General features: G+C 40.1%; 1 protein-coding gene across 1 annotated transcript; it reads left to right on the forward strand.

The window, feature by feature from the left end:
- The first annotated feature begins 423 nt into the window (after positions 1-423).
- Positions 424-21,611, forward strand: slc22a15 (solute carrier family 22 member 15). Its single transcript, XM_079687529.1, has 13 exons — positions 424-582; positions 2,870-3,007; positions 3,603-3,735; positions 5,600-5,764; positions 6,638-6,767; positions 8,194-8,254; positions 10,297-10,457; positions 13,192-13,332; positions 14,532-14,617; positions 17,305-17,413; positions 17,714-17,786; positions 19,384-19,542; positions 19,745-21,611. Exons 1-13 carry the CDS (start codon positions 499-501, stop codon positions 19,787-19,789), a joined length of 1,485 nt encoding a protein of 494 aa, XP_079543655.1. The 5' UTR covers positions 424-498; the 3' UTR covers positions 19,790-21,611.
- The last annotated feature ends 86 nt before the right edge of the window (positions 21,612-21,697 follow it).

Below are 21,697 nucleotides of genomic sequence, written 5' to 3' on the forward strand. Positions count from 1 at the left end.
ATTCAGTATATACCATAAATGGATGTGCACCTGTATTTCTTTCACTTGCGTTATCTCATACTGTTACTGGTATTTGATGTGTGTTTGATTATATATGTTGCATTGTTGGAGCTCAGGTCAGAAGAATTTCATTGCCATTTCTACACAGTAGCTTTGACAACCAAACCTTTGAATCTTGAATCTTAAATAGTAAATAGTGTAATTTTAACATGTATCTTTCATCTTTTGTTTTTGTTGCATACTTCTTAATTAATATCAAGCTATCTTTGTCTCTCTACTTGCTGTCACACATGTACATTTTCTCCTCTGAGGGACGAAGAAAGACTGAATAAAACAGTTTCTGTTTTGACAGCAAGACCAACCCGGAAGTGAGTGCGGATTTCTCTCTTGCTCTGTCACCACTCACACAGGCGCACACACACCCCTTTATTTACTCTTTGTTAGTGGTGGTGGTGGTGATGCTAACACACAGAGAACCGCCTGGCCGTCCAACCTGGGATGGATTTAGAAGAAGCTTTTCAAGTTGTCGGCGAATTTGGACCCTACCAGCAGCGGGCGGTGGCTGTGCTTGTTCTCACACAGGTTTGTGCATTAAAACAAATATACATTTATATATGAAAACAAGCAGCAGTGGCGGAAACTGTCCCTGCAACAACAGCGGGTGAAATAGCGCTACGTGGCTTTACAAGGGGGCTTTTAAAACCTTCAAATGTGGACCAAGAAAATACAATTTAACTGTGAGATAAATGCAACATGTTAGCAGCTTTGTGCCTGCAGCTGTTGCTTATAATTGACCAAGCTCACTCTGCACGACAGAGAACTTCATTTCGAAAAACTGAGATTTTAGTGTTGCATGGTTTATCTGTAACTTTACACAAAAAGTTGCCTTTAATTAAACACTTTTTTAAATTATTGACTTCTTATTCTTTAATTCGGCACACTATACAAAGCTTGTTTTTACATAAATGTATTGTATTGAACCTCTTTTTTCAACATGACGTACGAGCAACACATCCGGGTACTTTCACACGAAGTCCAAAATGTTTACATAATGTTGTAAGAACAAAGCCCAAACTTAGGCCAAAGTTATCACAAAACCCACTTATTACTACATATTTTTGAAGTAATTCCCCACGTGGTATGTATTGCATGCCACCATTACCAAATTGAATCGCCAACTTCCTCACAATGAACTTGTAATTAAAGAAAGTTGACCTTTAATTAAAGAAAAATAGGCTATAGCCACTTCATACATGTCCCGAATTTATTGCAACAAGCCACATATTCAAAAACAGCTTCAATTCATTTCCCAATCGCACTGTATTTGGACTCATGCCACATTTCATTGTAAATATTGCATTATGCAAATTACGTTTGGCAAAACTTCCCTTTTGGTTAAGCCAACCCTCCCTCTAGCTAGTGGTTGTTAAATTTCACAATGACAAAAGTTTCCATGATGCTAAACTGAACATAGAAACAATAAAACATTGGATTAAAGACCGGATATTATAGCATTTCTTTAAGAGTGGTTAATTGATAACACTTTGAAAACACTACAGTGAAAGTCATGCATTGAAAACCTTCCCTAAGTAAAAGTATGTTAGTATTAAGATTATAAGATGTACTGTATGGATCATAATTTGGACAATTAATTAGTTTTTGCATCAGCTGGTTATCAAGGGTTTATCACAGGAGTACATTTCATTCATTTCTTTGAATTTATCTCATAACTGTACAACTTTAATCTCTTACATTTGATGTTTTTTGGTCAGAATGCATCCCCCCTCGCTGGTTAACAAGTGGTTCAATCATAGTATCCATTTGTTGCCCATTGCAGCCATTTGTATGGAGCTCTTCTGCATTACAGTATGTACTGTCTTTACAAATACAGACAAACAGACTTAGTTTAGGAAGACAGTTTCTTCCCCAAAACAATAATTGCACTAAACTCCAGCTTGCACTGACACTATATATATATATATATATATATATATATATATATATATATATATACTTTTTGTATACACATTCAAACCTATTTATTTTTACTTAAAGATCCCATGTCATGGCCATTTCTACTGATCATAATTCCATTGTTGAGGTCTACTAAAATAAATGTATATTGTGCAATTTTCCAAACTCACATTGGTTTCTCATACAGCATCTCTGTATAGAATGTGTATTCACTCTCTGTCCTAAACGGCTTGTTGGAGCTCCTGCCCCCCCCCCCCCCCCCCCCGTGAGCCCAGTGGCCATCTGCGAGACACAGCGAGACACAGCGAAACCCAGCCCCAAACACACACACACCCGAAGCCTGGCTGGGAGTTTGTGTGTGTGCCCAGGCTGAGCCTCGCAACGTCCCGCTGAGTGTGTGTGTGTGTGTGAGGAAGTCCGCGGATTGGTCCAAACGTAACGGCTCCGCGGACATTGTCACTATACCCGAAACACCTCACTATACCCAGGAAGTAAACAATGGAAAAAGAGAAATGTCCAACGAGGCGTTCTGGGGCAGCACAGACAGGTCTTTCCTGTGTTAGAGTTTTACTCGCTACAGGGTGTACTTTGAGGGTTTGAGACTCTGCAGACCGTTTACATGCAGAGAAACCTTCATAACACACAAGGGGACGGGTACTAACCAGACAAGCATGACATGGGAGCTTTAAGCCGATATATTCCTGCACTTTAAACTGTATCTGCATATTGAAGTATGAATGCTTGTTGTTAGTATGTTGTCTTCTCCTGAATGCTGTACGTCTCTTTGTTTGTTTTTTGTATTTTTGATGGCACCTTAAAAAAAAAGGATTAGATCTACTCATCTCATTGTACCTTAATGACAATACAGGATTCTATTCTACCTGTGTTGTCTCAGGTGTATATGGCCTGTCAGTCCATGCTGATCGTTCTGGTTGGATCTACTCCGGAGTATCACCTCGAGCCTCAGGACGGAGATTCGTCCGGCCTGCAACGCGTCGTCTTCACTGAGGACATCGACTCCATAGTGACCGAGGTGAGAGAGACGGAGATCACAGGCATTATCCATGAAGTACAGAAATAGTTATATATATATATATAAAACGATGTATTTAAAGTCGTTTAAAGTTATCTTTGCTAATTTTCTTGTTTTTAAATGTGTTATCTAAAAGCTATAACCAGTTTTACACATTTTTCTATAAACACATTCATTGTTGTCAGTGTGTTTTTGGTGTTATTGCATTTCAGTTTGGCTTTTTTAATCATTCAAACCAACTCAAAGCATCCGTTAAAGATACCAAAGTACCAACTGTGCATTATCAGTTTCATCCAGAAATAGTTTTATATGTATCTCCGTCTTTCAGTCAGCTTTTAGTGTTATCATGTTGTATTTGAATGGTATGTTGGTCCACTGAGTGTTGTTGATAGTTATGCATTATTTCCAGTTGAATACTTATTTGCTTAGTTATTGTCTATCGTTTGCTATTTGTACTTAAAAAGCTGTCTTTGGATTCAAGGTATACAATCAGCCATGTTTGTTTGCATACTGTATGGAAAATAATAGTTTGTATTTTGAGCAAAACAAACCAAAACAGGTCAGTAAATCCACCTTTCCTCTGGTTTGGTGGCAGTGGTTTCTGGTGAAGCAGCAGGCCTATAAGGTCAGCCTCGCCGGGTCGCTGTTCTTCGCCGGGCTTTTGTTCGGGAACGTTTTCTTCGGGCCTCTCTCCGATAAGATCGGCAGGAGACCTGTTTACCTGACAGGTGGGGAATATCTATAATACATTTAATACACTTTATATATTTGATATATTTGGAACCTTTCAAACACAGTGACAAAGTGCTTTCCCCTCTCCTCCATGTCTCTTCTACATCAACACGTGTCCCCTCTTCTTCATGTCTCTTCTACATCAACATGTGTCCCCTCTTCTCCATGTCTCTTCTACATCAACATGTGTCCCCTCTTCTTCATGTCTCCTCTACATCAACATGTGTCCCCTCTTCTTCATGTCTCCTCTACATCAACATGTGTCCCCTCTTCTTCATGTCTCTTCTACATCAACATGTGTCCCCTCTTCTTCATGTCTCCTCTACATCAACATGTGTCCCCTCTTCTCCATGTCTCTTCTACATCAACATGTGTCCCCTCTTCTTCATGTCTCTTCTACATCAACATGTGTCCCCTCTTTTCCATGTCTCTTTTACATCAACAGTGTCCCCTCTTCTCCATGTCTCTTCTACATCAACATGTGTCCCCTCTTCTTCATGTCTCTTCTACATCAACACGTGTCCCCTCTTCTTCATGTCTCTTCTACATCACCATGTGTCCCCTCTTCTTCATGTCTCTTCTACATCAACACGTGTCCCCTCTTCTTCATGTCTCTTCTACATCACCATGTGTCCCCTCTTCTTCATGTCTCTTCTACATCAACACGTGTCCCCTCTTCTTCATGTCTCTTCTACATCAACATGTGTCCCCTCTTCTTCATGTCTCTTCTACATCAACACGTGTCCCCTCTTCTTCATGTCTCTTCTACATCAACATGTGTCCCCTCTTCTTCATGTCTCTTCTACATCAACATGTGTCCCCTCTTTTCCATGTCTCTTTTACATCAACAGTGTCCCCTCTTCTCCATGTCTCTTCTACATCAACATGTGTCCCCTCTTCTTCATGTCTCTTCTACATCAACACGTGTCCCCTCTTCTTCATGTCTCTTCTACATCACCATGTGTCCCCTCTTCTTCATGTCTCTTCTACATCAACACGTGTCCCCTCTTCTTCATGTCTCTTCTACATCACCATGTGTCCCCTCTTCTTCATGTCTCTTCTACATCAACACGTGTCCCCTCTTCTTCATGTCTCTTCTACATCAACATGTGTCCCCTCTTCTTCATGTCTCTTCTACATCAACACGTGTCCCCTCTTCTTCATGTCTCTTCTACATCACCATGTGTCCCCTCTTCTTCATGTCTCTTCTACATCAACACGTGTCCCCTCTTCTTCATGTCTCTTCTATATCAACATGTGTCCCCTCTTCTTCATGTCTCTTCTAAATCAACATGTGTCCCCTCTGTGTAAAGAGACTCTGAAAGTTTCTGGAACAAAGATTCTCTCTCTTTTTGATCCATTTCTATAAAAACCTGTCTGAAAATGAGCTGATCAGATTTTGGCCACTTTATGATGTCATAACGATGTGTTGGCTTGTGTAACCATTAGCCAATCAGCAACCAAGGTAACCCCCCCCCACCCCCCCCCCCCCCTTATCACCTGAATCTCCTCCTAGAGCACCATTGAGTTCTGTGTAACCAAATGTCTCTCAGAGGGGCGTGGGGAGGGGCTCCTTATTTTCATCTAAAGCTACAGACAGAGAATCAGCACTTTGGAAACAGGGCTGAAACAGAGGGGATTATGGGTAATGCTGCAATGATCTGTTTGGTGTTTCAGCCAATCAGAGACAGGCTCTGTATATATCTGAGACCTGTGATATATTGATGAGAAACAGTATGATAGGCCAGGGGACAAAAACAATTGGGTTTTTAGAACTATAATTTCACGGGAAGTAGGGGTAGTAGAGGAATTCCTTTCGTGTAAATGTATTTAATTGTAATCTCTTTCTCTTCGTCCCAGTTTTGTTTTTCGAGGTGATCTTCGGTTATGTCACGGCCTTCGCTCCGAGCTACGAGGTGTTCGCCGTGTCGCGCCTCCTCGTCGGTTTGATGAACGGCGGCATCGGCCTCGTCTGCTTCGTGCTCACTCAGGAATACGTGGGGAAATCCTACTGGGCCATGACCGGTACGGAAAACACCAAAACAATCCCATCATGCATCACTCTGTCTTTATGAAGTCCTGGTTCTTTTCACTTGCTAATTAAGTTGATCATTTTTATTTGGATATATGTCAGGTAAAGAGACGGGACCATTCGCTGCTTTTCTTCTTAGATATTCATTTAACTTGAATATAACTTGAGTTTATTGATAAAACCATATTGGATTATGACAGGATTTAGTTGTGATTAATCGTGTGTACGACGTGGCATAAGGGCCATGACCTTTTTTTTTTAAAACATGACGTTACTAGAGGAAGGAGGTTAAAGTGGTAAATGTATATAATGACAAAATCATTGGAAAATAAAATCCAATATATGAACCAAGCGATTTTGATTCATGTAAAATAAAATTCCCGATTTATTTGTTGTACTAAAAATCGTGACTTCATAATCCCAGAAAAAAAAAATGCAGGAAATGTATTTCTTTTTAATCCCAGGAAAAACTCAAATTATTTTCTCTACATTTTTGGCTTTCTCGTGTATTTGCCACTGTAAATGTGAAGGTTTAGTCCCCCCCCCCACGGCCCCTCGATGTATTGTCGAGCGGCCTTAGGTTTCTTGAAAGACGCTATATAAATCCTAGTTATTATTATTATTATTAACCTCGGAAATTCAGAATAGTTTTCTCAGAACATTACCCTGCTATTCTATTATTTTGTATTTTTTTTTATCACCTACAATGACCCTAGATTCCTAGAAGTGGGACTGTTCGCTGCTGTTTGCTTACTTTAATATGGAGTTTAGTGATACTAAACTGTCCCATTGTTGATTTTGCCGTGCCGCTGTTACAGTGCAGTCCCTCTAACCACAGAATTATCCTTTTTTTATTTCCTCCTCAGGGACGTTGACCAGCATAAGTTTTGCAGTCGGCATCGCCCTGTTCGGAGCGCTGGGTTACTTCATCCGGCCGTGGAGGACCCTGGCAATCGTGGCCAACTCCTCCGGGGTCCTCTTCTTCCTGCTGTCCGTGTGAGTAAGACTTCAGAGAGTGTTGGGGAAATACTGAATGTACTCTCTTCCAATATTAGAGTCACACGATATCAAAGGTATCCCAACTGTAGCTGTGAACATGACAGGATGTGTGATTACCTAGAAGAGCATCAGGACTGTTTGAGGCATATGATAGCTATGTGATTAACATGATGATTCAGCCTCTATGGAGAGAGACATATGACAAGCATGATCATTTCTGACGTGGAGCTAATCTGAAGTAAACATTGAATACTGCTTTCTATTCCTCCATCTTGTGACTGTGTAACTCCCTCTCTTGGATATCAGCATGTGAAGGACACTGTTCAGGAACTAGTTGATGCTCTGTATGTGATGACTACTTCCAGAATATTGAGAAAAAGTCCGAATTTTTAGGAAAAGTCAAAAGAAATTGTAAAAGTTTAAAAAAAATGGTAAAAGTCAGAATTTTTTGATTTTGAGAAAAAGTCAGCATTTTGAGTAAAAGTCAGCATTTTAAATAAAAGTTAGAATTTTGAGTAAAAGTGAGCATTTTGAATAAAAGTTAGCATTTTGAGAAAAAGTCAGCATTTTGAGTAAAAGTCAGGATTTTGAGAAAAAGTCAGGATTTTGAGAAAGTCAGATTTGTTGGTAAAAGTTAGAATCTTGAGGGAAAAGTCCAAATTTGATTTTGAGAAAGTCTGAATTTTGGGATTTTCAGAAAAAAGCCAACATTTTGAGAACAAACATAGTATTTTGTTCATGACAGGATGTATGATTACCTACTAGACCCGGTATTCCTCCATCTTGTGACTGAGGAACTCCCTCTCTTGGATATCAGCATGTGAAGGACACTGCTCAGGAACTAGCTGATGCTCTGTATGTGATGACTCCTTCCATTCTGGAGAGGATCACAGAGACATGGATCCTGAGATTCAAGCTCAAACCGAGGGAGATTTTTCCCACAGAGAGAGAGAGAGTTTATGCAGCCACATAAAAGCAAAACAAAGACACGTTTGTTCTCTTGTTTAACATTTGTGCTGACAACCCTTGTTTGCTTTAGTTCAAGCACACTCTCCACGATAAAGGTATTCCACCAGATTTCAAAACAAAAAATATAAAGAAATGCTAAGCACTAATTAATGCAAATGTTTATTTTGATGCTTAATAAAACATTTCTACTGCACAGAAATGAATGGAAACTGAAGGAAAAAATAAAAACTTCAAATTTTTGCTAAATGTTGACTTATCTGGTTGTTATAGAAATGCTATCGGTTTTTATTGACAATTAGCCACTTTTAAAATGACCTTCACGTTTCTATCATGGGTTTTTTTCTTCTATAAGCTGCGGTTGTGAAGTTGTACATATATTAAAACCCTTCTTTCTTCAACTTAACATCCAGAAAGACGTGTTTGTGCAAATCCATTAATCTCTCTCTCTCTGCAGAAACCTCCCAGAGTCTCCTCGCTGGCTGTTCTCTCAGGGTCAGACCGACCGAGCTGAAGAGGTAAATACACTCCAATAAATCTGATATATGGGTCCGTTTGAGTGAATTTAAAACTCTAGTGCTGTACGGTGTGTTTGGACCATTGAAGGTAAAACAACAAGGGAGAGGGAGAGTAGACAATACCTTTTTTTTTTTTTTTTTTTTAAAGAAAAGTGGATTATTTTCTGATTCAAGTGTTAAAATGATCATAAAAATGACAGTCAACAATGTTAGTATATCTTTTTTTGTTTTTGGCAAGGACCTAAATGGCTTCCCTTTGCAATGTCAGATCAGATCATATTTGTTATTCTCCCTTCAAAGTGAGTTTTTATTACTTTAATTTCATTGGATGTGCAAGTTTTCTTCTCATGAATTTACCGATGAGGCAGGAGAGTCATTCTTACATAAAAGACTGTTTTCGAGACTGAACTCGTGAATTTCTGGGAGAAAAACTCAAGGGGGGGGTTACCTTGGTTGCTGATTGGCTAATGGTTACACAAGCCAAAAAACGTTATGACATCATAAAGTGGCCAAAATCTGATCAGCTCATTTTCAGACAGGTTTTTATAGAAATGGATCAAAAAGAGAGAGAATCTTTGTTCCTGAAACTTTCAGAGTCTCTTTCCACAGAGGGGACACATGTTGATGTAGAAGAGACATGAAGAAGAGGGGACACATGTTGATGTAGAAGAGACATGAAGAAGAGGGGACACATGTTGATGTAGAAGAGACATGAAGAAGAGGGGACACATGTTGATGTAGAAGAGACATGAAGAAGAGGGGACACATGTTGATGTAGAAGAGACATGAAGAAGAGGGGACACATGTTGATGTAGAAGAGACATGAAGAAGAGGGGACACATGTTGATGTAGAAGAGACATGAAGAGGAGGGGACACATGTTGATGTAGAAGAGACATGGAGAAGAGGGGACACATGTTGATGTAGAAGAGACATGAAGAAGAGGGGACACATGTTGATGTAGAAGAGACATGAAGAAGAGGGGACACATGTTGATGTAGAAGAGACATCGAGAAGAGGGGACACATGTTGATGTAGAAGAGACATGAAGAAGAGGGGACACATGTTGATGTAGAAGAGACATGAAGAAGAGGGGACACATGTTGATGTAGAAGAGACATCGAGAAGAGGGGACACATGTTGATGTAGAAGAGACATGAAGAAGAGGGGACACATGTTGATGTAGAAGAGACATGGAGAAGAGGGGACACATGTTGATGTAGAAGAGACATGGAGAAGAGGGGACACATGTTGATGTAGAAGAGACATGAAGAAGAGGGGAGACATGGTGATGTAGAAGAGACATGGAGAAGAGGGGACAAATGTTGATGTAGAAGAGACATGAAGAAAAGGGGACACATGTTGATGTAGAAGAGACATGGAGAAGAGGGGACACATGTTGATGTAGAAGAGACATGAAGAAGAGGGGACACATGTTGATGCAGAAGAGACATGGAGAAGAGGGGACACATGTTGATGCAGAAGAGACATGGAGAAGAGGGGACACATGTTGATGTAGAAGAGACATGAAGAAGAGGGGACACATGTTGATGGAGAAGAGACATGATAGGTCCCCTTTAAGGTAAATCCAAAACATAAGGAGATAGTCGACCAATAAAACATTTCTAAAGGAAGAAAGTAGGATATTTGTTGATTTAAAGTTTTACAAATTATAATAGAAATGACAGTTAACAATGTTAGTGGGTATTTTTTGTGGCAAGGACCCTTTGCTATGTCGGATCTGATCATATTTGTTCCTTCAAAAGTAGATTGTTTTTACTTTAATTTCAATGGATTTCCCAGATGAAGCAGGGGAGTAATACTTACATAAAATACAATTTTTTTTTCGAGACTGAAGTTGTGAATTTATTGGAGAAAAACTCAAGATTTGAACCAATCACAATATGCTTTATGCCACAACTAAGTTCTGTAAACCATGTTGACGTGTTTATAAAAATATAGGCAAGAACGAGAATCTTTGAAACATCTGAAACTCTTTGATAAAGCTGCTGTGATATGTTTCTCTGTCCGGTCTTTTAAAAGGTGTTGCGCTACATAGCTCTGAGGAACGGAAACCCCTCCAAAAACCTCACGCTGCGCCGCGCCGCTAAAGGCGATAACCATGGCAACAGAGGAGCGGGGGTCCTGCAGTTATGGTTCCATCCCGTCCTCCGCCTCAGGACCATTGTGCTCATGTATGTCTGGTGAGTGTTCCTCCACCACAGAAGAAGAAATAAACACATGCATCACGGTGCTGAAACGACTCAAATCAGAGCGGTTACTCCCACTACTCAAATATTATTACTAGAAATACTGCTACTTCGGTCCTTTTTCACTTATACCTCGTGTCATTTTCTTTACATTCAAAGCTTTAATATAGGTTTTGATGAAGCTGGTTTTTGTGTTTTGGCCATTGAAGGTAAAAAGAGGTCTAGGGCTGATATGCCAAGAAGTCTTTTCCAAGAAAAACATATTCTCCATATAATTATATTATTATTATCTGATCTAAAGTTAGATCAGATAATTTACCAGCTTTGAGAACACTTTCATGATCAATCATTATAAAACATATCATATATTATTCTGAAATGGACCAATCTGCACAATCACTACTTTTACTGTCGCTTCTTTCACTAGATTTTGATGATAATACTTTTCTACTTTCACCTGAGGAACATTTTTGAATGCAGGACTTTTTCTGTAACAGAGTATTCCTACACTCTGGTACTTCTACTTTGACTCAAGAACAAGATCTGAGTACTTCTACTTTGACTCAAGAACAAGATCTGAGTACTTCTACTTTTACTCAAGTACAAGATCTGAGTACTTCTACTTTTACTCAAGTACAAGATCTGAGTACTTCTACTTTGACTCAAGAACAAGATCTGAGTACTTCTACTTTTACTCAAGAACAAGATCTGAGTACTTCTACTTTTACTCAAGAACAAGATCTGAGTACTTCTACTTTTACTCAAGAACAAGATCTGAGTACTTCTACTTTTACTCAAGTACCAGATATGAGTACTTCTACTTTTACTCAAGTACAAGATCTGAGTACTTCTACTTTTACTCAAGTACAAGACATGAGTACTTCTACTTTTACTCAAGTACAAGATCTGAGTACTTCTACTTTTACTCAAGAACAAGACCTGAGTACTTCTACTTTTACTCAAGTACAAGATCTGAGTACTTCTATTTTTACTCAAGTACAAGATCTGAGTACTTCTACTTTTACTCAAGTACAAGATCTGAGTACTTCTACTTTTACTCAAGTACAAGATCTGAGTACTTCTATTTTTACTCAAGTACAAGATCTGAGTACTTCTATTTTTACTCAAGTACAATATCTGAGTACTTCTACTTCTACTCAAGTACAAGATCTGAGTACTTCTATTTTTACTCAAGTACAAGACCTGAGTACTTCTATATTTACTCAAGTACAAGATCTGAGTACTTCTATTTTTACTCAAGTACAAGACCTGAGTACTTCTATATTTACTCAAGTACAATATCTGAGTACTTCTACTTTTACTCAAGTACAAGATCTGAGTACTTCTACTTTTACTCAAGTACAATATCTGAGTACATCTACTTTTACTCAAGTACAAGATCTGAGTACTTCTACTTTTACTCAAGTACAAGATATGAGTACTTCTGCCAAGTGAAACTTAATCTTTATGTGATACTTTGCTCACATCCCTTTTTATAATCAGAAAGAATACACATTGGGTAAACAAATAAAAAAGCTTCACAGGGTTCAAATATTGATTCAGAATTAAATGTCAACTTCATGAATAAAGCTTCTTGATTATTTGAAACAGCGTCAGTCTGCTGAAGTAATGTTTAATAGCTCTTGCTCACACATTCTTTACACAGACAGTCATGTTCCCCACAGCATTCTGGCAACATGTTCAGCTTGTTTGACAAAGCTCGCTCAGGAAACGAACATCTTGTGACTAATGCTACAGTTGAGTTTTAAAAAGTACATAAACCGTAGCAGTTCTGCGTTTGATCCCATAAACGTTGCATATTTGATGCTGTCCTATCTGTCTATATCCGTCTGTCCTTAAATGAGTAAGATGTTTGCTTCTTTGTTTTGTTTTTAAATGCTAGAAGGAGATTCAAGGTATTTCCAGACTCTGAGAATGAACTTATGGAGTTTCTTTTTCTCTGAATTGATATTTCAGTTGCAGCAGAGCTATGTAATACAGACACACCCATCTTCATGTTTCAATTCTCTCAACCGCCCTGTGGTCCGGTTGCTCTCTTCCTTCATCACTGCTGCTCAAGATTAACAACCAACTTCTTAATCTCAAATGTTATCTGTTGAACCGTTTGGTTTTATGTTTGGTTAACACGACATCCTCATTGAGCTCTCAAACTGTCTTCCTTATTTGACCAAAGTAGTCAAAGTCCACGTTATGGTCAATCTGTCAGTTTGTGTGTACAGACAGAGAGTCTATTCTAAGTACTAATTATTCTGATAGTTCCCACAGTTGAAATAGTTGAAGTGCTTTCTGCTGCACAGTTTACAGTAAACACACTCCCCTGCAGGATGCAAACAAGAGAAAGGTCAAAGAGCAGAGTGTGCCGCACATCCAAGTTATTACTGAAAACAAATCAAGATAGAAATAGGAAACGAAACCCCACAGACGCATCGCTTCTAAAATCTGTTCCTGTGTTTATTATCATAGTTGCTATTTGATTTTTATATATTGTGTGTGTGTGTGTGTGTGTGTGTGTGTGTGTGTGTGTGTGTGTGTGTGTGTGTGTGTGTGTGTGTGTGTGTGTGTGTGTGTGTGTGTGTGTGTGTGTGTGTGTGTGTGTGTGTGTGTGTGTGTGTGTGTGTGTGTGTGTGTGTGTGTGTGTGTGTGTGTGTGTGTGTGTGTGTGTGTGTGTGTGTGTGTGTGTGTGTGTGTGTGTGTGTGTGTGTTGCAGGTATGCGTGCAGTCTGGTTTATTACGGCCTGACTCTCGGTGCCAGTGAGTCGTCGGGGAATCGTTACGTTAACGTAGCGATGTACGGCCTCGTGGAGCTGCCCGCCTACCCACTCTGCATTTACTTCATCAACAAACACTGGTGAGACACACACACACACACACACACACACACACACTCTTTAATGTTTGATCTGGGGAAGTTTTTCATGTTTGAAAAGCTTTTTTGTTACCTTACAGTCACAGGTTTCTTCAGTGCACTAAAGTTTACTTACTAACTTATTTAACCGCTGCAGCTCTCAATGTTAATAAAGCATTGAAACATCATCAGTCTACTTCCTGCTTGATTCAACTTGCTTTGGCCTTCGTGTCTCTTAACTTTCTGGATTCATGTTCTCATAATCCGCTGACTTTTACACGTATATTTTACCATTATCTGTGTTCAGTTATCTTTGTATCAACTTTCCTCAATCTACTGAGACCTCAGATGGCACAGATCATTTCCTGATGATTTCACAAAGATATGTCGACACAATGCGCTGAATGTGTCAGATCGTTTTTATGCAATATCAGTATCTGTGTAGGCCTATAGGCTATTAGTATTACATCTGCTTCTGGCCTTTTTCTACATGAACACGACTTTATGGCCCTCAGTTATTCGCTTTCTGGAGTTCTTATTCATGAAATGCTGATTCTAACTCTAGAAGCTAATGTTCGTGCAGGATTATTTTAGATCTGAATGTATCCCTACACTACAAAAACTCAAAATCTTGCCAAGTATCTGTGTCTAATATCTAGTCAGAATATGTCTCTACACCTGATAAGACATACTAACTTCAGAAGTAACACTGCAGTGAGATATCAGGTCTTGTTTTTAGACAATGCATCATCTTGTTAAGTCAAAAAATCTTATTTTGAGTTGTATCTCAGATGAAACACATATTTATTGACATATCTATTAGAAAATCACCAACTGATATCAGAACACAGAACACTTTTGAGCATTTGCGGCTTATATCGTAACAACATTTCCTGATTCTGGTCAAATATAGTTCAAAATGAGTTCTCCAGATAATTACAAGATCTGATTTATCTGAATATCCCTTTTTATTTCAAGACATCTTACCAAGCACATGTTCACTTGTTCTATTGGCAGATTGTTCTACTTATTTCAAGTGAAAACAGCTTGTTTTCAATATTGTTTGACTTGTTTTTGGAGCAGCATTTGTTCCGGTGCGTGGTTGATAGCACTGGATGCAAGTTGCTTTGGATAAAAGCTAAATGAAATGTAATGCCGTAATGCTGTGAGATGTCCTGGTGATAAGTGTGTCTTTTCTTCAGGGCGGGGAGGAGGAAGAGCATGGCCAGCTTCCTGGGTCTGGCGGGATGCGCCTGCCTCTGCACGATGTTCGTCCCTGAAAACACAGGTGAGACTCTGAGACCTCTTAACCCTTGTGTTCGAAAGCTGTTACCGTTCATGGTGTTCGCGGGTCAATTCTGAGCCATGATTTATCTCAGTCCAAAACACTCAAAGATAATGACTATCATCCAATTTTGTTTTAACTACATCATAACTAACTTATAATGCATTCATAACCGTACAATCCTGTTGTAATTTTATTTTTACATTACATTGCATTTAGCTGACGATTTAATCCAAAGCGATTTACAATAAGTGCGTTCGACCAGGAAAATACAAACTTGAAGAAAACAGAATCATATAAGTATATCAGGTTTCATAGAGCCAAACATTTCAAGTGCTACTCAACTGGCTTTAGATAAGCCAGCCCTTTATTAGTATAGAAGTGCTTTGTTAGTAATTCTATCTCTCGAAGTGGAGTCCAAAGAGATGAGTTATCAGTCTGCGCCGGAAGATGTGTAAGCTATCTGCTGTCCTGATTTCAATGGGGAGCTCATTCCACCATTTTGGAGCCAGGATAGCAAACCCACGTGTTTGGGAACTTGGGTCTCCCTCGCAGTGCGGGTGCAGCGAGCTGTTTGGCTGATGCAGAGCGGAGTGCACGTGCTGGGGTGTACGGTTTAACCATGTCCTGGATGTAGGAAGGGCCAGATCCATTCGCAGCATGGTACGCAAGTACCAGTGTCTTGAAGTGGATTCTAGCAGTTACTGGAAGCCAGTGAAGGGAGCGGAGGAGCGGCGTGGTGTGGGAGAATTTAGGAAGGTTGAAGACCAGACGAGCCGCTGCATTCTGGGTGAGCTGCAGAGGTCGGATGGCACATGCAGGTAGACCAGCCAGGAGGGAGTTGCAGTAGTCTAGGTGTGAGATGACGAGAGCCTGGACCAGAACCTGCGTTGCTTTCTGGGTCAGCTGGGGACGTATCCTCCTGATGTTGTAAAGCGTGTATCTGCAGCAGCGGGTTGTTGCAGCGATGTTTGCAGTGAAGGACAGTTTGTTATCTAGGGTCACACCCAGATTCCTTGCAGTCTGAGTCGGGGAAACAACAGAGGTGCCGATGTTGATTTTTAGGTCAAGAGTGGGACAATCTTTTCCCGGAAGGAAAAGCAGTTCAGTCTAGTCAAGGTTGAGCTTGAGGTGGTGAGCAGACATCCCCTGAGAGATGTCTGCTAGGCAAGCAGAGATGCGTGTGACGACCTGGGTCTCTGAGCGGGGAAAGGACAGAATTAATTGGGTGTCGTCAGCGTAGCAGTGGTATCAAGAACCATGCGGGCTAATGACAGATCCGAGCGAGTTTGTGTACAAGGAGAAGAGGAGGGGACCAAGAACAGAGCCCTGAGGGACCCCTATAGTTAATTGACAAGGGTCGGACTCGGACCCTCTCCAAGTTACCCTGTAGGTGCGGTCTTTGAGGTATGAGGTGAGAAGGGAAAGTGCAGTGCCTGAAACTCCAATTTCTTGGAGAGTGTGAAGGAGGATCTGATGATTCACCGTGTTGAATGCAGCAGACAGGTCCAGAAGGATGATGACAGAGGAGAGGGATGCTGCTTTAGCAGTGAGCAGTTCCTCAGAGACAGCAAGGAGAGCAGTTTCTGTTGAGTGACCTGCCTTGAAACCAGACTGGTGCGGATCCAGAATGTTGTTCTGATGGAGATAACAGGAGAGTTGTTTAAAGACAGCGCGTTCAAGTGTTTTAGACAGGAACGGGAGGAGAGAGACAGGCCTGTAGTTTATAACATCAGACGGGTTGAGATTTTATGGCCCCAAAACACATCACACCACATATTTAAGTAAAAAATGTGATTCAAATTCACTCATTATATTCCTTATAGTGAAGAGAGTGGATAATGATGTTATCTGACTATAATAGACTTAACATTTTTGTTACAGTTGATGAAGGGGGTGGAGGAGGGGTGTCTAAAGTCAAAGATGAATCTTGATTGGGCCAAATTTGACCTCGAGTCACCGTTGTGCCCAGACCCCAACACCAAATTATACACTTTTTTTTTTTTTGAGACCTTCAGACATTTAAAAAAATCCGTTTTGTAGAGTTTGTATATCTGTTGTGGAGGATATCAAGAAGCCTTGTTCCGATAAAAAAAACCTAGAGGGTAGTTATTATATCATTTGAACTTGAAACAGGTCATGGGAGACCCGAACACACCATAAGGGTTAAACAGAGAAATACACATCCGAGCACAACTGTGGAGGAAGTGTGAGAGGAAAGAAACCCAAGGGCTGGGCTGTCAAAATGTATCCGACTAATACCAGCTGTTATTTTTAGGATCCCAAAGTATGTGAGACTCTTTGTTTTGTATTTCCTCTTTAAGATTTAAAATGATCTTGACGAGAACTGATGAGCCTCTGATGCCAAGTTAGGAACTCTGTATTTAAACTCTTATGTAATTCTTCTCTTTTGCTATTTTTCTTTTATTCTTATTCCAAATAATCAAGTATTTTAAGGCCCTTTAAGGGTTCATCTCTTCTTGAACATGTCTTCACATTTGACTCAATAAATGCAAAGCGTCATTCATAATTACATTCAGTACATCCCTGAATTTCCACAATAATCACAATTGCAAAGTTCTGCAGCATCAAAATGGCCAATTTCTTTATAAAGAGGTCTTCGAAAACAGATGAAGCAACAAGTTAGCTTCCGTTTGATTACATCTGATCCGTGGAATCTGTGTTTGCAGGGACTCTGCTGAGCGTTACGTCGCTGGCGCTTCTAGGAAAACTGATGGTCAGCGCAGCGTTCAACATCGCCTACGTTTACACCTCCGAACTCTACCCGACAGTCATCAGGTGAGCTTAACACACACACACACACACACACACACACACACACACACACACACACACACACACACACACACACACACACACACACACACACACACACACACACACACACACACACACACACACACACACACACACACACACACACACACACACACACACACACACACACACGCACGCACGCACGCACGCACGCACGCACGCGCGCGCGCGCGCACACACACACACACACTGCATGTTCAATGATACCCACACATTACACTTGTGTGCTTTCCTTTAATGACTCCATTGTGTGTTTTTCAGGAACGCTGGTTTGGGAGTTTGCTCCATGGCCTGCAGAGTTGGAGGAATTCTTGCTCCGTTTGTTCCCTCCATGGTGTGTGTGTGTGTGTGTGTGTGTCATCTGTGACCTGCAATAACCTTTATTAGAGAGCAAATAGGAACTAAAACAATGTGTCTTTGTTACAACAAGAGCGTACACTTAGAACAGTGGTCCTCTTTTCCGTTTAGACTACATCACTTTATTCATTTCCACATTTTGTCATCACGCATCATCATCACTGAGGCGACATTGCAACTGCATTGAAGTGAATTATTATTATTTTTTTCTGAGAAACATGACAAACTTGTACACTCCTTTCTGAACCATCTTTGACTAGGTGTTAGAACACAAAGGTTTTATAAGTTGGTCTGTGGAAGAAAAGTCCCTTTATGACGCATAATAAGGGAAATACGGTGATTCCCTCAGGGGGAATTCAGCAGTTGCCGCAGAACAAAGATATAACTAAGAAAATATTTTAAAAGGGAAGTAAACGCACATGAAGAATAACACGCAAGAGTAAAAGCAGAAACAGGAACTACAAGAATAGCTAAAGAAAAACGTACAAAACCTTTTAAAGAGATACGATTATTTTACTTCAAAACATAATTCTTTCAATGGATTCTTATTTTTCTGTCTTGTTTATGTTCGTCTATTGATTATAAGTATCTATTGTTTAAGTTGTTTGGAAAGTAGCAGCCAGTCTAGCACATAAACATTACATATCTCAGTGAGAGCTAAGTCAGGTAAACATGAGTGCCTCAGACTTTGACCTGATTTGACACGTGAATGCCTTCAGGACGCTGAAACATGATCGGCACAATTCAGCTCCTCGGAAGTGGAAAAAGTATGAGATCAGTCATGTTGAAACCCGCCCAAAATGACAAAGCCCCACTTAGTCACTTCCAGTGTTACAGTATTATTATCCAGGTTAAAACTAGAGAAGACATTGGCCTTCAAATACATGTATACGTTATGTTTGGACCTACTTTGAGTTATGAGTCCAATGATGAATAGAATAACCTATACTCTGCTTCTTAAAATAACTACTTTATCCAACCCAATTTAAATAATGTATACATAACATAACATCCGTGAGTTGTCCGGCACATCTGCTGAAGTAACTAAAGACTTTAAAGTATACATCTCCCCTGAAACCGAGCAAATTGAAACTCTGTGCTCTGACCTTGGGTGCTGGCAGCCGGTGTAACTTAAACTTTATCATATAGCACCTCCTAGTGGTGGTTTGGTAGCATCATGTATAGCCCCTTTATTAACAATGTCTATTAATAATATAAATAAGAAACGTAAAAGAAATCCAAAATTAAATGCGGGATAATTTTTTTATATTTCAGTCTTTTAAAAGTAGTAAAGTTCAACTTCAGATCAGGAAGTATAATGTTTTTCATCTAACTGGTGATTTATGAACTGATCTTAAAGTCAAACCACAGATTAACGTGTGTGTGTGTGTGTGTGTGTGTGTGTGTGTGTGTGTGTGTGTGTGTGTGTGTGTGTGTGTGTGTGTGTGTGTGTGTGTGTGTGTGTGTGTGTGTGTGTGTGTGTGTGTGTGTGTGTGTGTGTGTGTGTGTGTGTGTGTGTGTGTGTGTGTGTGTGTGTGTGTGTGTGTGTGTGTGTGTGTGTGTGTGTGTGGCAGCGTGCTCTCCACACCTCCATGCCCTTCACGGTGTTCTGCCTCAGCGGCTTCTCGGCCGGCTGCCTCGGCCTCCTGCTGCCGGAGACTCTGAACAGACCAGCAGTCGACACTCTGGAGGAGCTGAGCAACGACACACACTGCAGAGTGCTGGAGAGCAAGGTACACACACACACACACACACACACACACACACACACACACACACACACGGCACATATTTAACAGAAAGTTGTACTCCATGTTCTCTCCTATTGTTTTTGAGATCTCCAATCCCAGAAAAGATCTCTGATAGTGAGTTGTGATTGGACGCTGCATCTCTTTGTCATCGTTCTCATGAACCGTGTCTTTTCTCTCCCCTCAGGCTCTTTTGTACGAAGATGACAAACTGAAATCGAACCACAAGTGAGGCCTTCATCACATGATTCCTTATGAAGCTGCTGCACCAGAGAAACGGTGACCTGTCCCTTTTTGTAATTACCTCGAAGGACTACTGATCACCACGTTCTCGTCTCTGAACACACACGGTCAGGGAGCTGCTCTGCCTCCAGGGCGAAGGTGTGATCATCTGCTCCTCTTGTGTGTGACTCCACGGGAAAACACAGTCGCCAAACTGCCTTTTGTATTCTATTTCCTGAACATTAACACGGTGTTTGTGCCTTACCTGGAGGTACACCGGGCGACAAAGACACGTATGTGACTTTAATTACATTCCAGAGATGCCAGAGAAGTGGGAAGTCCAACTTGCTACTCACAGGTTTTTCTAAATAAAGTTTAGCGACACGATGCATTCACAAACGCCAAACATTCCCGAACATACAGTCAGGTTAGATTTATAGGGACCACAATCATTCTTCAGGGGAACGATTCAATCTTTCTCTCGTGTCTCCGTCCTGAACGTCCTCGAGAGTGGAAACACGTAACGATACACAGACTTTCCAATATTTCATTTTCTTACAGTCTGACCTGCTGATTCCCGCCTACCTTCTTTCTATGAACTATGACTGACCAGCATTTGTGGTAGCGTTCCTTTTATGGAAGTTTAAATCGAATGACATTTTATATTTTGACTACTGTGTCAACCTTTTCTCATTGACTTAAGGAGTTAATGATTTCTGGAAGTCTGATCTGCCAATTGCCTTTCCATGCACAAATAAACACAAATGTATATGTACCTTTTTCTTTCGTGAAACATTCAAATCTAATTTTTTTTTTTTTACATCATAAAACTGACTATTGAATAACAATTTCTCAAAATCTGCTCAAACGTACAGGAAGTGTCCCACTCAAACTCATCTCCAAACTAAAAAGTGCTGCAGGTTTTTCTTAAACAGCTCCTGTTATGCTCTCTGGAGTTTCCTCTTAGCGTGTGTTTCAGTGCATGTGAATGGTCTGCAAAGGCTAAAATCCCAATGTTTCTCTCAAAAGGTTAATGCATGACCAAAAAGCTAATAAGAGAGTTTCCACTGCACTAAAGTTTACATAACTCTTCAGTTAGAAATAATAATAACGGCCTAATTTGGTTTAATTTCAGGTTTTTCTGTCGCTTATCGCATTCTTAGTGCATTTATTTGATGATAAGAGTAAAAACACTGGAGAGAAAACATTCACCAGCCTTAAATTGAATGCTTGTAACAAGAAAAATCTTCATTAAACACGACGATAAGTGACGAGCAAAGAGAGTCACATGTAGCGACAGCAAGCAGATGTTTAATATAGTACATTTGCTCAATTCCTTATAAGTGTTTGAGCTGTAATCATGCAGCACTACAGACTGAGGGTGAAATGCATGCTGGGACATATTTTTGTAAGTCCGACGGGACCAGTTGATTTTACGATGATTCATATTTATTTATTTCTTCTTTTCATGTTCTCTATGTCCGGATTTTGATACCAAGAATTCTGTAATCAGTTAAATGACCCAAACACACATTTCCCTGTAACAGAGGGAAGAAGTTTGCACACTGGTGTTACCACAAAGCAGGAAATGCTGTAAAGTGAATGTGGTCATTTCACATTTAAATCCACTTTTTTTTTTATGTGTTCCTCATAACCTCGTGTGCCTTCCTCTTTACCTCTAAAGTTAAGATGTCAGGTGTAGTGTTAAAAATAAATATATTCTATAAGATATTGAGATGCCAATTTTGTATCGTGTATGCAATCATAGTATTCCAATGTGTACTGTGTCTCTGGGGACGATCTATGTAAACAGTAAACAGTTGAAAACCTAATTATTGGACGTCTCATTTTATTCTTTGGTCCATCTTTCGATCGGGAAATGGAAATGTTTGTGTGTTTTTTATGCTGATATTCAAGC

Source organism: Notothenia rossii (assembly GCF_949606895.1).
Source record: "Notothenia rossii genome assembly, chromosome: 6".
Taxonomy (NCBI): domain Eukaryota; kingdom Metazoa; phylum Chordata; class Actinopteri; order Perciformes; family Nototheniidae; genus Notothenia; species Notothenia rossii.